The sequence below is a fragment of the Lissotriton helveticus genome, chromosome 10, assembly GCF_964261635.1.
Source record: "Lissotriton helveticus chromosome 10, aLisHel1.1, whole genome shotgun sequence".
Taxonomy (NCBI): Eukaryota; Metazoa; Chordata; class Amphibia; order Caudata; family Salamandridae; genus Lissotriton; species Lissotriton helveticus.
Genome location: NC_136071.1, coordinates 9273962 through 9290839, shown reverse-complemented (window position 1 = coordinate 9290839; position 16878 = coordinate 9273962). Strand labels below are relative to the sequence as shown.

The following is a 16878-nucleotide window of genomic DNA, read 5'->3' as shown; positions in this document are numbered from 1 at the left end:
AACCAATATCAACAACAGCAAACTACCACCGCCACCACCAATACTAGTACAACACCAGTACCACCACCAGATTGCTAAACCACAATCACTACCACCAACAACAAACTGCCACCACAAATACTAGTACAACACCAGTACCACCACCACAATGCTAAACCACAATCAATACCAACAACACCAAACTACCACCGCCAATACTAGTACAACACAGTACCACCACCACAACGCTAAACCACAATCAATACCACCAACAACAAACCACCACCGCCACCACCAATACTAGTACATCACCAGTACCACCACCACAATGCTAAACCACAACCATCAATACCACCAACACCAAACGACTACCACCACCACCAATACTAGTACAACACAGTACCACCACCATAATACTAAACCACAAACATCAATACCATTAACAGTGTACCACCAATACCACTACAAAACTAGTACCACCACCATAATACTAAACCACAACCATGAATACCAACAACAGCGTACTACCAATACTACTACAAAACTAGTACCACCACCATAATACTAAACCACAACCATGAATACCAACAACAGCGTACTACCAATACTACTACAAAACCAGTACCACCACCATAATACAAAACCACAACCAATATCAACAACAGCAAACTACCACCGCCACCACCAATGCTAGTACAACACCAGTACCACCACCATAATACTAAACCACAACCATCAATACCAATAACAGCGTACCACCAATACCACTACAAAACTAGTCCCACCACCATAATACTAAACCACAACCAATATCAACAACAGCAAACTGCCACCACCAATACTAGTACAACACAGTACCACCACCATAATACTAAACCACAACCATCAATACCGCCAACACCAAACTACCACCGCCACCTCTACCAACACTGCCACCATCTCTTCCAAGGGTTGGCAAAGCAAGTCTGACTTCAATGTGCAATCACATTGAGATTATTTTCTGCATGCCTGTGTTTGCGTGTGCTCTCACATTAAAGCCAAACCTACTGGCTTTGTCAATGCTTGTGAGTGCTTGTTAGCAATCATACACGTGTGTGTGTGTGTATACATACACATTTGTAACTGTGCTAATATATCTCTTAGTACCCCTGACCAAGTGTTAAAGCGCTTGTCTAAGCATGCTACTCTGGAAACGAAAGGTGGATTAGTAAGGGGAAATCTAAATTGTTATTGGGAGTGGAAAACAAGTGAGTCTGTTAGCTGGATGAATAGGATAAAGGAGGGAAAGAGAAGGGAAGAGAGTTTAGAAAGGCACTGATACCCCCTGGGAGCTCTCGTGAGAGGCCCCTGGAGGCACTGATACCCCCTGGGAGCTCTCGTGAGGGCCCCTGGAGGCACAGATACCCCCTGGGAGCTCTCTGAGGGCCCCCTGGAGGCACTGATACCCCCTGGGAGCTCTCGTGAGGGCCCCCTGGAGGCACTGATACCCCCTGGGAGCTCTATGAGGGGCCCCTGGAGGCACGGATAACCCCTGGGAGCTCTCTGAGGGGCCCCTGGAGGCACTGATACCCCCTGGGAGCTCTCTGAGGGCCCCTGGAGGCACAGATACCCCCTGGGAGCTCTCTGAGGGGCCCCTGGAGGCACTGAGACCCCTGGGAACTCTCGTGAGGGGCCCCTGGAGGCACTGATACCCCCTGTGAGCTCTCTGAGGGCCCCTGGAGGCACTGATACCCCTGGGAGCTCTCGTGAGGGGCCCTGGAGGCACTGATACCCCCTGGGAGCTCTATGAGGGGCTCCTGGAGGCACTGAGACCCACTGGAGCTCTCTGAGGGCCCCTGGAGGCACAGATACCCCCTGGGAGCTCTCTGAGGGGCCCCTGGAGGCACTGATACCCCCTGGGAGCTCTCTGAAGGGCCCCTGGAGGCACTGATACCCCTGGGAGCTCTCGTGAGGGGCCCCTGGAGGCACTGATACCCCCTGTGAGCTCTCTGAGGGCCCCTGGAGGCACTGATACCCCCTGTGAGCTCTCTGAGGGCCCCTGGAGGCACTGATACCCCTGGGAGCTCTCGTGAGGGGCCCCTAGAGGCACTGATACCCCCTGTGAGCTCTCTGAGGGCCCCCTGGAGGCACTAATACCCCCTGGGAGCTCTCATGAGGGGCCCCTGGAGGCACTGATAGTCCCTGAGAACTCTCGTGAGGGGCCCCTGGAGGCACTGATACCCCCTGGGAGCTCTCTGAGGGCCCCCTGGTGGCACTGATACCCCTGGGAGCTCTCGTGAGGGGCCCCTGGAGGCACTGATACCCCCTGGGAGCTCTCTGAGGGCCCCTGGAGGCACTAATACCCCCTGGGAGCTCTCGTGAGGGCCCCTGGAGGCACTGATACCCCTGGGAGCTCTCTGAGGGGCCCCTGGAGGCACTGATACCCCTGGGAGCTCTATGAGGGCCCCTGGAGGCACTGATACCCCTGGGAGCTCTCTGAGGGGCTCCTGGAGGCACTGATACCCCCTGTGAGCTCTCTGAAGGGCCCCTGGAGGCACTGATACCCCTGGGAGCTCTCTGAGGGCCCCTGGAGGCACTGATACCCCCTGGGAGCTCTCTGAGGGCCCCCTGGAGGCACTGATAGTCCCTGAGAGCTCTCTGAGGGGCCCCTGGAGGCACGGATACCCCCATGGGAGCTCTCTGAGGGGCCCCTGGAGGCACTGATACCCCCTGTGAGCTCTCTGAGGGCCCCCTGGAGGCACTGATAGTCCCTGAGAGCTCTCTGAGGGGCCCCTGGAGGCACTGATACCCATGGGAGCTCTCTGAGGGGCCCCTGGAGGCACTGAGACCCCCTAAGAGCTCTCGTGAGGGGCCCCTGGAGGCACTGATACCCCCTGGGAGCTCTCTGAGGGCCCCCTGGAGGCACTGATACCCCTGGGAGCTCTCTGAGGGGCCCCTGGAGGCACTGATACCCCCTGGGAGCTCTCCGAGGGGCCCCTGGAGGCACTGAGACCACCTGGGAGATCTCTGAGGGCCGCTGGAGGCACTGATACCCCTGGGAGCTCTCTGAGGGGGACCTGGAGGCACTGAGCCCCCCTGTGAGCTCTCATGACGGGCCCCTGCAGCCACTGATACCCCTGGGAGCTCTCCGAGGGGCCCCTGGCGGCACTAAGACCCCCTGAGAGCACTCTGAGGGGCCCCTTGAGGCCCTGGTACCCCCTGGGAGCTCTCTGAGGGGCCCCTTGAGGCCCTGGTACCCCCTGGGAGCTCTCTGAAGGGCCCCTGGAGGCACTGATACCCCCGGGAGCTCTCCGAGGGGCCCCTGGAGGCACTGATACCCCCTGGGAGCTCTCCGAGGGGCCCCTGGAGGCACTGATACCCTCTGAGAGCTCTCCGAGGGGCCCCTGGAGGCACTGATACCCCTGGGAACTCTCTGAGGGGGCCTTGGAGGCACTGATACCCCCTGGGAGCTCTCTGAGGGCCCCCTGGAGGCACTGATACCCCCTGGGAGCTCTCTGAGGGGCCCCTGGAGGCACTGAGACCCCTGGGAACTCTCGTGAGGGGCCCCTGGAGGCACTGATACCCCTGGGAGCTCTCTGAGGGCCCCTGGAGGCACTAATACCCCCTGGGAGCTCTCGTGAGGGCCCCTGGAGGCACTGATACCCCTGGGAGCTCTCTGAGGGGCCCCTGGAGGCACTGATACCCCCTGGGAGCTCTATGAGGGCCCCTGGAGGCACTGATACCCCTGGGAGCTCTCTGAGGGGCTCCTGGAGGCACTGATACCCCCTGTGAGCTCTCTGAAGGGCCCCTGGAGGCACTGATACCCCTGGGAGCTCTCTGAGGGCCCCTGGAGGCACTGATACCCCCTGGGAGCTCTCTGAGGGCCCCCTGGAGGCACTGATAGTCCCTGAGAGCTCTCTGAGGGGCCCCTGGAGGCACGGATACCCCCATGGGAGCTCTCTGAGGGGCCCCTGGAGGCACTGATACCCCCTGTGAGCTCTCTGAGGGCCCCCTGGAGGCACTGATAGTCCCTGAGAGCTCTCTGAGGGGCCCCTGGAGGCACTGATACCCATGGGAGCTCTCTGAGGGGCCCCTGGAGGCACTGAGACCCCCTAAGAGCTCTCGTGAGGGGCCCCTGGAGGCACTGATACCCCCTGGGAGCTCTCTGAGGGCCCCCTGGAGGCACTGATACCCCTGGGAGCTCTCTGAGGGGCCCCTGGAGGCACTGATACCCCCTGGGAGCTCTCCGAGGGGCCCCTGGAGGCACTGAGACCACCTGGGAGATCTCTGAGGGCCGCTGGAGGCACTGATACCCCTGGGAGCTCTCTGAGGGGGACCTGGAGGCACTGAGCCCCCCTGTGAGCTCTCATGACGGGCCCCTGCAGCCACTGATACCCCTGGGAGCTCTCCGAGGGGCCCCTGGCGGCACTAAGACCCCCTGAGAGCACTCTGAGGGGCCCCTTGAGGCCCTGGTACCCCCTGGGAGCTCTCTGAGGGGCCCCTTGAGGCCCTGGTACCCCCTGGGAGCTCTCTGAAGGGCCCCTGGAGGCACTGATACCCCCGGGAGCTCTCCGAGGGGCCCCTGGAGGCACTGATACCCCCTGGGAGCTCTCCGAGGGGCCCCTGGAGGCACTGATACCCTCTGAGAGCTCTCCGAGGGGCCCCTGGAGGCACTGATACCCCTGGGAACTCTCTGAGGGGGCCTTGGAGGCACTGATACCCCCTGGGAGCTCTCTGAGGGCCCCCTGGAGGCACTGATACCCCCTGGGAGCTCTCTGAGGGGCCCCTGGAGGCACTGAGACCCCTGGGAACTCTCGTGAGGGGCCCCTGGAGGCACTGATACCCCTGGGAGCTCTCGTGAGGGGCCCCTGGAGGCACTGATACCCCCTGGGAGCTCTCGTGAGGGGCCCCTGGAGGCACTGATACCCCCTGGGAGCTCTCCGAGGGGGCCCTGGAGGCACTGATACCCCCTGGGAGCTCTCTGAGGGGCCCCTGGAGGCACTGATACCCCTGTGAGCTCTCTGAAGGGCCCCTGGAGGCACTGAGCCCCCCTGTGAGCTCTCATGACGGGCCCCTGCAGCCACTGATACCCCTGGGAGCTCTCTGAGGGCCGCTGGAGGCACTGATACCCCCCGGGAGCTCTCCGAGGGGCCCCTGGCAGCACTAAGACCCCCTGAGAGCACTCTGAGGGGCCCCTTGAGGCCCTGGTACCCCCTGGGAGCTCTCTGAAGGGCCCCTGGAGGCACTGATACCCCCGGGAGCTCTCCGAGGGGCCCCTGGAGGCACTGATACCCCTGGGAGCTCTCCGAGGGGCCCCTGGAGGCACTGATACCCCCTGGGAGCTCTCCGAGGGGCCCCTGGAGGCACTGATACCCCCTGGGAGCTCTCCGAGGGGCCCCTGGAGGCACTGATACCCTCTGAGAGCTCTCCGAGGGGCCTCTGGGGGCACTGATACCCGCTGGGAGCTCTCTGAGGGCCCCTGGAGGCACTGAGACCCCTGGGAACTCTCGTGAGGGGCCCCTGGAGGCACTGATACCCCCTGGGAGCTCTATGAGGGGCCCCTGGAGGCACTGATACCCCCCGGGAGCTCTCTGAGGGGCCCCTGGAGGCACTGATACCCCTGGGAGCTCTCTGAGGGGCCCCTGGAGGCACAGATACCCCCTGGGAGCTCTCTGAGGGCCCCCTGGAGGCACTGATACCCCCTGGGAGCTCTCTGAGGGGCCCCTGGAGGCACAGATACCCCTGGGAGCTCTCTGAGGGCCCCCTGGAGGCACTGATACCCCCTGGGAGCTCTCTGAGGGCCCCCTGGAGGCACGGATACCCCTGGGAGCTCTCGTGTCACTCGGTGGCTCCGTGCTCTTTCCACCCTCCTCTCCACCCTCCTCTCTGCTCAGCCGTCAGTCAGTCTGTCCCCGCCACCAGGTGCCGGCGCGTGGACAGCGCCTGGGGCCCTCCCCGCCCCCTGAAGCCCCCACTTACAGCCTCGGCGCTGGGTCAGCCGGTTGCTGGTGTGCGGGATCCAGATCTTCTGCAGCGGGGTCTGGGTGAGCTCCACGGCCCCCGCCCGGTGGGACATCCTCGCGGCGCCTGGGGCAGCTCCTGTCTGCTGCCGGCTCCTGTCACTGCCTCTTGGCGCTAGACAGACCCTGTTGGCGCTCAGGTGGTGCGCACTGGTGCAGCTCTTCTCTGCAGCTGACACTGCCTTTTGGCGCCTGTGCTGGTTGGCGCTCGGGCGGTGCGCACCGGTGCAGCTCCTCTGTGCTGCTGGCACCTGGGACTGCTTCTTGGCGCTAGGTTGAGCCTGTTGGCACTCGGGCAGTGCGCACTGGTGCAGCTCTTCTCTGCTGCTGGCACCTGGGACTGCCTCTTGGCGCTAGACAGGCCCTGTTGGCGCTCGGGCGGTGCGCACCGGTGCAGCTCCTCTCTGCTGCTGGCACTGCCTCTTGGCGCCTGTGCTGGTTGGCGCTAGAGAGAGCCTGTTGGCGCTTGGGCGGTGCGCACCGGTGCAGCTCCTCTGTGCTGCTGGCACTGCCTCTTGGCGCCTCTGCTGGTTGGCGCTAGACAGGCCCTCTTGGCGCTAGACGGACCCTGTTGGCGCTTGGGCGGTGCGCACTGGTCCAGCTCCTCTCTGCTGCTGACACTGCCTCTTGGCGCTAGACGGACACTGTCCCTGTCTGGGGCTTCTTTGCTCCGTCGGTGTCTCTCGGTGACCCGTCCTGCTGCTGATTGGTTGTTTGTTTTCGGCGGCCTTGCTTGCTTAAGACTAACCTGGCCCCAGACCACTTCACAAATGGCTGGAAGAGGAAGCGGCCCCAGATATGGGCTGGTTCTCCCTGCCCTGGACCCGGCTGCGGTGCGGTCTGGAAACCTTTGGGGTCAGAGGGCACGCGGGTGGGGGCTTGCCCCACTCCCTGGACCTTTGGGGGAGGGGCTGGCTAAAGTTCACTGGCTCTGTTTGACTCGCAGTGAAGCTGGCCTCCACTCAGTAGCGCTTCCTAGCTCTTGTTAGTGCCTGTGGGGCTTCTTGGCGCTCCCCGGCGCTGGCTGCTGCTCTCTGGGGCTTCTTGGCGCTCCCCGGTGCTGGCTGCTGCGCTCTGGGGCTTCTTGGCGCTCCCCGGCGCTGGCTGCTGCGCTCTGGGGCTTCTTGGCGCTCCCCGGTGCTGGCTGCTGCTCTCTGGGGCTTCTTGGCGCTCCCCGGTGCTGGCTTCTCCTCTCTGGGGCTTCTTGGCGCTACCCGGTGCTGGCTGCTGCGCTCTGGGGCTTCTTGGCGCTCCCCGGCGCTGGCTGCTGCGCTCTGGGGCTTCTCTGCGCTGGGCAGCGGTGCTGGTTCTCGCCGGTGCAGGGTGGTGTTTGCTGCTCTCACTGGGGCTCACAGGTGTTGTTGGCGCTCGAAGCTGGTTGCTTCTGTGCATAAGGAGGGCAGGGCATTGTTGGTGCTGTCTGCCTCCCGTGTGTTAATGCTTGGCTGTTGGCTTCGGTATTGTTTGCACTGTGTTGGGTGTTGTCACAGAGGCTGGTGCAAGCAGCGGTTGTTGGCACAGAGGTGGTTGCTGGTGCCCGTCAGGGGTTGTTGGCACAGAGGCTGGTGCACTCAGTGGCTGTTGGCACTATGTTGGCACAGAGGCTGGTGCACGCAGTGGCTGTTGGCAGTGTGTTGGCACAGAAGCTGGTGCCCGCCAGTAGCTGTTGGCACAGAGGTGGTTGCTTGTGCACACAGTGGTGTTGGCACAGACGCTGGTGCCTGTCAGTGGTGTTGACACTGTGTTGGCACCGAGGCCGGTGCCCGCCAGAGGTTGTTGGCAGTGTGTTGGCACAGAGGCTGGTGCCCGCCAGGGGTTGTTGGCAGTGTGTTGGCACAGAGGCTGGTGCACGCAGTGGCTGTTGGCACTATGTTGGCACAGAGGCTGGTGCCCGCCAGAGGTTGTTGACAGTGTGTTGGCACAGAGGCTGGTGCCCGCTAGAGGTTGTTGACAGTGTGTTGGCACCGAAGCTGGTGCCCGCCAGAGGTTGTTGGCAGTGTGTTGGCACAGAGGCTGGTGCACGCCAGTGGCTGTTGGCACAGAGATTGTTGTTGGTGCATGCAGGGGTTGTTGGCAGTGTGTTGGCACAAAGGCTGGTGCCTGTCAGTGTGTTGGCACAGAGGTGGTTGCTGGTGCACACCAGTGGCTGTTGGCACAGAGGTAGTTGCTGGTGCACACCAGTGGCTGTTGGCACAGAGGTGGTTGCTTGTGCACACAGTGGTGTTGGCAGTGTGTTGGCACAGAGGCTGGTGCCTGTCAGTGTGTTGGCACTGAGGCTGGTGCCTGTCAGTGGTGTTGGCACAGAGGCTGGTGCCTGTCAAGTGTGTTGGCACAGAGGCTGGTGCCTGTCAGTGTGTTGGCACAGAGGCTGGTGCCTGTCAGTGTGTTGGCACTGAGGCTGGTGCCTGTCAGTGGTGTTGGCACAGAGGCTGGTGCCTGTCAGTGTGTTGGCACAGAGGCTGGTGCCTGTCAGTGGTGTTAGCACAGAGGCTGGTGCCTGTCAGTGTGTTGGCACAGAGGCTGGTGCCTGGCAGTGTGTTAGCACAGACCTGTCAGTGTGTTGGCACTGAGGCTGGTGCCTGGCAGTGTGTTAGCACAGAGGCTGGTGCCTGTCAGTGTGTTGGCACAGAGGCTGGTGCCTGTCAGTGGTGTTAGCACAGAGGCTGGTGCCTGTCAGTGTGTTGGCACAGAGGCTGGTGCCTGGCAGTGTGTTAGCACAGAGGCTGGTGCCTGTCAGTGTGTTGGCACTGAGGCTGGTGCCTGTCAGTGTGTTGGCACAGAGGCTGGTGCCCGTCAGGGTTGTTGGCAGTGTGTTGGCACAGAGGTGGTTGCTTGTGCACGCAGTGGTGTTGGCAGTGTGTTGGCACAGAGGCTGGTGCCCGTCAGTGTTGTTGGCACAGCGCTGGATGCTGGCGGACGTCTCGACCCCGCGGGTGCACCAGAGCCCCCTGTAGTGATTGTTCACAGTTCTCGTGCCCGCTGGTGCTTCGAAGCTGGTGGCTCTTGGCAGTGTGCGTGGCTTTCCTTGCCCTGGGTTTGCACTTGTTTGATGTCACTGGCTCGTATCGGTGCCCGCGTTACCCAGGGGTGGTCGTCGATTCTTCCCGCTGTGTTCAGAGCTCGCAGCGCCTCCTTCAGTGTGGCTGGTGCTTCGAAGCTAGTGCTCCACCTGTCTAGGCGCTCTCCGGTTGGTTCTGCTGGGCGCTTCTTTGCGCTAGCAGAGTCCTCCGTGCCACTCTTTCATCGCCGGCTCCACTGGGCACGTTTGCAGTTGGCACTGGTTTGTTTTTGAATGGGGGTAGTTTGCGCTCGGTTCTCAATCATTAGCGCTTCGAGGCGCTCAGTTGCACTAGTTAAGCTCCTAGCTGGTTTCACTGCCGCGGATAAGTCACTCCTCAGCGCCTCGTCCGGGCTCGTTGGCCTGCAGGCGCTGGTTAGCGTCTCCCCGGGCCCGCTGGCACTGGCTGGCACTAGTTTAGCGCCTCGATGCCTGCAGCTGGCACACAGTTGAGGTCGGTGGCTCCTTCCCGCTCTAACATGCGCCACGAAGCCCCAGCAGGCTGGGGGCGGCGCCGGTGAGAGTTCAAGGCAGGCTGGGGGTCGGTGCCCTCGGGGGAGGAGTGATGCAATGTGTGATCTGAGGCAGAGGAGGGGCTCCGGCCGCGTGGGCACCGCGTGGTCACTGCTGGGGCTCCGCCCCCTGGTCAGACTGGAGACACTGCTGCCCCCCTTTCCCGGCTCCTCCCCCAGCCCCTCCTCCACTAGCTCCTCCCCCTTGAAGGCGCCGGCAGGGCAGGGGAATGCAGATGAGGCGCTACAAAGGCGGCCTGTCCCCGTGGGGGAAGGGAGGGGAGCAGACAGACGCACCGTGTGATCTGTGGGCAGAGGCAAACTCGAGGACCCCCGCAGTTATGGTTACACAAAAACATATTACATATTTACAGAGTTAAAGCAGAAAGGTCGTTATAGCTCTGCTCCAGCCCCCCCAAAAATAAAACCACAGCCAGGGTCCCGCCACTGGAGCTGAGGGCGTGTGCCTGGTGGGAGCTGGCTCAGGAGCTACCATCACCCTTCACAAGGTTGACCTGCTCTTCCTCACAGAGACCTGGTTCAACGTTACCTCACACGCTATCTTTGATCTCCTGCTACCCACAGGCTATTCTATATTCAAGAAAGACAGAACCGACGGCGTTGGGGGGGCGTTGCAGTCATCTTTAGAAACTCCCTTCAACTGAAGGCTCTTCCCTTCAGCTCTTTCCGCACTTTCGAAGGCCTTTCTCTTGAGCTTCAAGTGCACCATCGCTCACCCCTCAGATTCCATGTCATTTACCGTCCACCGGGGAGTGACCCTTCATTTTTGGAAGAACTCACTGACTTCATCAGCGACCAATACTCGGAAAGTGACAACCAGACCTTTGTGGGTGACTTCAATCTCCATTGGGGCTCACCGCAAGACTCTTCCGCGAACTCCCTGGCCACCTTCCTCTCTGCAAACGATCTTATCCAACACTGCACAGAATCAACACACTCTAAGGGCTCAATCCTGGACCTTGTTATTTCTAAAGCAGGCATGCTTTCTATCGATACCCCTATTCACGTCCAAAGCTAGACCCGAACCTAGGTGTTGACGTACTCACCTCCCAATGCCTCACAGTCCTTGCAGTCGAAATCAATAAGGTCGCTCCTCTCCAAAGCAAAAAGGTTAGGCCCACTCCCTCAGCACCTTGGTTCAACAAATCCCTCTATGAAGAAAGGAAGCAGCTAAGATACCTGGAGAAACAATGGAGGCAAGCGCCCACCGATAACTTAATCACGCTTCGTTCTGCAAGACCCAAGTACCACAAGCATATCTTCCTTGGGAAAGCGTCGCACTTCAGAGCCCTCCTTGACTCTGCCAAAAATAGACCCAAAAAACTATTCGATCTCATCAAGGCTCCGAGCTGCTCTCCCCCAACCTCCAAGGTGGAGGACTCTACCAAGAAAGCAACGGACTTTTCTCTATTCTTTGACGAAAAAGTGAAATCCCTTGTGGCTCAGGTCGCTCATCCTACCCCTCCTGAGGAGCGCAAATCCTTAACCGTTTGGCAGAACTTTTACCCCATCTCTGAAGATGCCCTCCTCAAATGCATCCTCGAAACAAAGCCCTCCAACCCTTCTCTTGACCCCATCCCCAGTGCCATTGCCATTGACTTCTATACCCTTTCTCTTTCCTATTGGACCACTCTGGTCAACCTCTCCCTCTGCCAAGGCTCCCTTCCTGTCTCCTTCAAAACCGGGCAGGTCACCCCTCTGCTTAAAAAACCCTCTGCTGATGCGAATGACCTCAATAACTACCGCCCCATCACTACCTTCCCTTTCTTGCGAAGATCACAGAAAGATGTGTAGCGAAACAACTCTCTCGTCATATCAAGGACAATGATCTTCTTGACAATTGCCAATCCGGCTTCATCCAAAACTGCAGCACTGAAACCGCCCTGCTGCAAGTGGTTGATGACGCGCTGAGGATACTCGACTCGGGGGGGGGGGGTCCTGTCTTCTAATTCTCCTTGACCTTTCGGCAGCCTTTGACACTGTCAACCATGACACCCTCCTCAACACTCTGCAACAGAGAATGGGCATGGAGGGCACTGTGCTTAAATGGTTTGCCTCCTTCTTCTCTGACAGATCTCAAATGATCAAAATAGAGAACAGTCTTTCATCTCCTTTGGCGGTAGGTCAAGGTGTTCCTTAAGGCTCTATACTTGCACCCACATTGTTCAATCTCTATTTAGAACCACTGGGAAACCTCCTAAGCAAATCTGGGATCCACTATCACCTCTACGCAGATGACACTCAACTCTACCTCAAAGTTGCCTCCACTCATGATCTCTCCATCCTAAGATCTACTCTGGACTCTATTCAAAACTGGATGTCAACTCATCAACTGATTCTGAATCCCTCCAAAACTGAATTCCTCCTCTTCTCCTCCTCACTCTCTCCTCCCCCGGTTCAATCTTGGATGGATCAGACGAATCTACTCAACAATAAGCATATCATCGTTGAAAGCGCAAAATCCCTTGGTGTCTTACTCGACAAGAATCTCAATCTAATCCCTCACATCAATTCCATTGCAAAGTCTGCTCGATACCAACTGCGACTTCTTTGGGGAATTTGTCACTTTTTTCCTGAGCAGGACCTTAAAACACTGGTGCAATCGCTGGTCCTCTCCAGACTAGACTACTGCAATTCTCTTCTTACTGGCCTCCCCAAATCCCACTTGTCCCCCTTGAAATCGGTCCTACACTCAGCAGCCCGTTTCATCCATGGGGCTAAAAGAAGCGACCACATCACACCGCTGCTATCGGCCCTGCGCTGGCTTCCCTTCGAGGCTAGAGCTACCTACAAGACTGCCTGTATCACCCACGAAGCCTTGCACTCCTCCTCTCCGCGCCACCTGGCGAATAAACAGAAACTCTCCGGAGGCTCGAGACCGTCACGTAATGCGGAAAATCTTCTGCTTGAACCCCCCACTTTCAAGAAGGAAAGATCGATGGCCCAATCCTTTTCAGGCAACGCAGTGAGAATCTGGAACTCACTCCCGCCTCAGCTCCGGACTACCTCCTCCTCTCAGGCCTTCAAACGGGACCTTAAATTTCTCCTCCTACAAAGACACCTCCAAGTCTAACTCACACCTTTGCCTTCGTTTGAAGGAAGACCTCCCATTACTGGAAAGTCCTTTGGCCAGGATTATGGCGCCTCCTCCCCAGTGTGTTCTGGTAGTTTAAATGTTTAGTAATATCCCAATACCTGTGTATGGTACCCTTTTGGAACTTGCACACGTCACTTTTGTTTTGTAACACACTGTTTCCTACCTCACACATTTGTTTGTTTTAGATTCTTGCACAAGTGCCTCCATTGCCTACGTAACGTTTGTTCTTGTGATGGAGTGTCTGCCTTTTATTGCAGTATTATACTTCTACTTGTATTTTGTACATCTTTGTAACCTGCACCCTTTTCACTTTTTTCTCCTGTAATGCACCGATTGCTACCTCGTGTATTTTGGTTGCTCACTAGTGTCACTTTTGATCCATGTAACTTATTGTTTGCATTTGTATTTTGTTCCTGTATGTCATTATTGATCCTTCTGTGAAGCGCTCTGACACCTTCGGGTAAAGTCCGCGCTATATAAAATTGCATAAATAAATAAATAAATAAATAAATAAATAAATAAATAAATAAGGAGTGATTATTGGGAAAAGTGTCTTTGGAAGAGAAGAGTTTTAAGGTCCCGGGAAGAGGTGGTGGTGCGAAAGGGTGGGAGGTAGCAAGTTTGAAACTCTAGTCACATCATCTGAGAAAGATTGCGTCAAAAGCTTTTCTCATTCGAAGGTTGGAGGTTCGAGCAGCAGATTTTCAGCATTTCATGAAGGTTTAGGGCCACGTGATAACTTGAATTTGTTTGCGAAGGGTGGAGGTGTGATTGCTTTATGGGCGATCCAAGCAGTCTCGTATATAGTCATGGCTTCAATAGGAAGCCAGCGATGAGTTAACATCATAGGGGTGATGGGGTCGTTTCTTTTGGCCCTGTAGACTAAGCGCGACGCTAAATAAAGGATGGATTTTTAAAGGAGATGTGTGGGTCTCGGGGGAGGGGCCAGCATGGAGAGAATGACAGTAGTCCAGTCTGGAGAATACCAAAGATTGGACAAGAGTTTCCAAGTCTTGCCCTGGAATCTAACGTCCGATCCCCCAGAGAAAGCGCAGTTGGAAGCGTGCGTTCTTGGCCATGGTGTTGATTTGGGAATGCATGTATGTATGTGTCTTGTAAAGCGCACAGCTGCCCGTAAGCGTCCCGGCGCTAAAGACCGCTGGGGAACCCGTCCTGGCTTTCCCTGTGAGATGGTCCCTTCTGGGTATCTCCAAGGTGAAACCAGGCATCCCCGGCGTCTGTGGGGGGCCGTTGTAGAGATGAGGCAAGCTAATGCCCAGCGTTGCCGAGTGTGATCCCTAGTTAGAGTAGGCACCGAGACGAGAATTGTCGAGTCCGCTGACCCTGGTCCACAACCCTGCCGCGTCGGGAATTGAACCCTGGTCCCGGGCCGTTCTCTGCTTACGGGTCTGCCGCCTCTAACCAGTGAGCCACACCACTCCACGATATAGGTTGAGTCTCTTGTCCGGGATGATTCCCAGGGACTTCTCAATGTCACCGATGGTGGGTTTGCTGTTAAGAATATTCAGATTATCCATCCAAGATCGCACAAGAGGTGGAGAGTTTGAGATAAGAAGGAATTCAGTTTTGGAGGGATTCAGTTTTAGGTGATGAGACGTCATCCATTCTTGGATGGAGCTGAGGGCGGTGGCGGGAAGTGAGTAGTCGTGTGCGGAGGACGCTTTGAGGTAGAGTTGGGTGTCATCAACACAGAGGTGATAACGGATCCCGGCCTCTTTTAAAGGGGCTCCTAGTGGTTCAACGTAAAGATTAAATAGGGTCGGAGCTTGGATAGACCTTGAGGGACACCTTGATCCACGCCTTTGGAGTTCAGAGACAGTTTTCAGTTTTGATCATCTGAGATCTCCCTGTGAGGTAAGATTCAAACCCCTTAAGTACCACGCCTTCTCTTCCCATTTTTGCAACAAAGAATTGTGCAAATTCTTCTGTTTTCTTGGGTGGGTTGTCAAATTTGGTGGTCGAAGATGAGGGGGAGGTTGCTGGTGGTTTTAATTAGGTCAAAACGTTTCTCTGGTATCTTCTTGGCAGAGTCGAGAAGCGTGCAAAAGTGATTTGATTTTTCGATAAAGATATGTTTGTGATAACACGATCTTGCCTATCGGAGGTTTGAGAGATTATTGCCAGAGGGCGACCGTCTCCATTTCTTCTCCAGGATTCTTAGATCTTTCCTTTCATCATAGAAGGACTTACTGAACCGTGGGCCGGAGGGTGTGGGCCTTTTCTTCTCGCTTTGTAGTGGAGCTACATTGTCGATCAAGACCGATGATCTGGTGAAACAGTGGGTAGTCAGGTCCTTGACGTCAGAGTTGGGGCTGATGTCTGGTCGAACCTTCTTAGCGGTGTTGCTGAAAGTGTTGCGGTCGATGCGCTTTGTGTTGTGGAACCAGGTAGTGGCCCTTTTCGGTCGGCCCAGGAAAGCAACATGCGAGAGGTGAACCGAGAAAGGGACGAGGAAGTGGTCGGACCAGCCTACTGCTATTGGATCATCTAGAGCTGGTCAACTCTGGAAATAATTGGGTCCAGCGTCGAGCCCATGGCGTGTGATGGTTTAGAGTTGTGTTGTAAAAGATAATTTCCAGAGAGAAATGTGGCAAGCGGGTTGGCAGCCGAGTCCTGCGAGGTGCCCCAGTGAAGATTTGAGTCTCCTAGAAAGAGCAGTTTGTCGCTTTGTGAAGATTGGTCACTTGCGGAGTCAATGAATTACTCAGTGAAGGCGGAGCTGTCCCTGGTGGGTGGTAAATGGCGTTAATCTTGATAGGGGGAGTTGAGGGCCGCATGAACTTCCAGAGTAAGGCGTTCGAGTGCATTGAAAGATACTGAGGTGTTCCCCGCATCGAATGGTGTTTCGAAGGATGCATCGATGCCTCCCCGGACTCAACGCAGCCGATCATTCCTGATATCGGAATAGTCGGGGGGGAGAAGAAGATCGGGAATGGTGCGAGAAGTGTCATGGAGCCAGGTCTCAGTGGGGATTAGTAGGCTTTGGTTGTAGTGACGGTATCTGTGATTTCCAGCTTGCGTTTTGTCGCGGATCTGCAGTTGTGAATCCTACAACGCAGCTCTGAGGTGACTGCTTTAGCCCCTTCGCCGCATGGCAAATTCTGCCGCGGTGTGAGGGGGGGGGGGGGGGGGGGGGTGGGGCTGGGCGTGGCACTCGGGTACCCAGGACGGCTCCCGGCCGTCATGAGTCACAGTAGGCGTGTGCTCATGACGGCCAGGAGCCATCCGAACTCCGCCCACTGATTAATTCTCCCACACAGGCGGGAAATTAACCGCACGTGGGCGGAGCGGCAACGTTCGGACGGCTCCCGGCCGTCATGAGCACACGCCTACTGTGACTCATGACGGCCGGGAGCCGTCCTGAGCCTGTAAGGTGTTAGTGAGGGGGTGTCAGGGATTTTAGTGACGACAGGAATGACGTTCCTGTAGGTCGGTGCCTGGTTGTAAGTGGCTGGCGTTTGGATCGGACCAGGGAGATGGTGGGTATAATGCATTGTTTTGTGTTGTCTAGAGAGGAGACGTGGGGGGGGGGGGGGTTGGATTTATTATAGCGAGGGTTCCTGGTTGTATGATATTTCTGTTTTTTAACATTTCCGTCTGTATTCATCCACAGGTATTTTTTGCCCACTTTATCTGTATTTTTATCCATATTTATTTTGTGTTTTGCAGTAAAAGAAGTTGTAATACTGTACATTTCCATATTGAGTTAACTGATAGATGCGCACTCACGCTTTGATCTCTGTCGTTTTTTACCTTCTTAAGCTGCCAAATATTTCATATCAATACACCCCCAGGTAAGTATTAGCATTATACCACACATGTATGTTGACATATGCCGTTATTTACGGACATTGCATTCTGTGTTTAAGTGCACCGTGCTGTCCATCTGCTCAGCTGCTGGCCTACAATGTATGACAGACGCACGGAGAGTCCCTTAAACGAAGCGCAGTTATCTGTATTTATCCAGCTTTAAAAATAAATGCAGACAGAAACCTTATCATAGCCGCCGGGTACATCCGTATTTTGAATTTGGGAGGGGTGTGCGCCTCTCTTTGGGACAGAGAGAAGCTGCTCCTTGGGGTTGCGTTTTTGGGGCCTTGTGTTCCCGCCAGGGGGAGTGAGGAGTCGTATACAGTGGGCAGTATAGCGCTGAAGTGGGGGACAGTGACTTCCAGCCGCAGATTGTGGAGT

At 56.8% G+C, this 16878-nt stretch overlaps 1 protein-coding gene across 3 annotated transcripts in view; it reads right to left on the bottom strand.

Moving 5' to 3' along the window:
* The window catches only part of PFKFB1 (6-phosphofructo-2-kinase/fructose-2,6-biphosphatase 1), a 129567-nt gene that overhangs the window by 99623 nt on the left and 13066 nt on the right, over window positions 1–16878 (bottom strand). Inside the window, exon 1 of one of the 3 annotated variants that reach the window (XM_078664542.1) lies at window positions 5938–7752. The exons of 1 other annotated variant lie outside the window; for it this stretch is intronic. In XM_078664542.1, the coding sequence (XP_078520668.1) occupies window positions 5938–6034 (97 nt within the window). In that variant the 5' untranslated portion in view covers window positions 6035–7752. Of the gene's footprint in view, window positions 1–5937; window positions 7753–16878 lie in introns of those variants that run through there. One more of the 3 variants, XM_078664540.1, reaches the window with a different exon arrangement.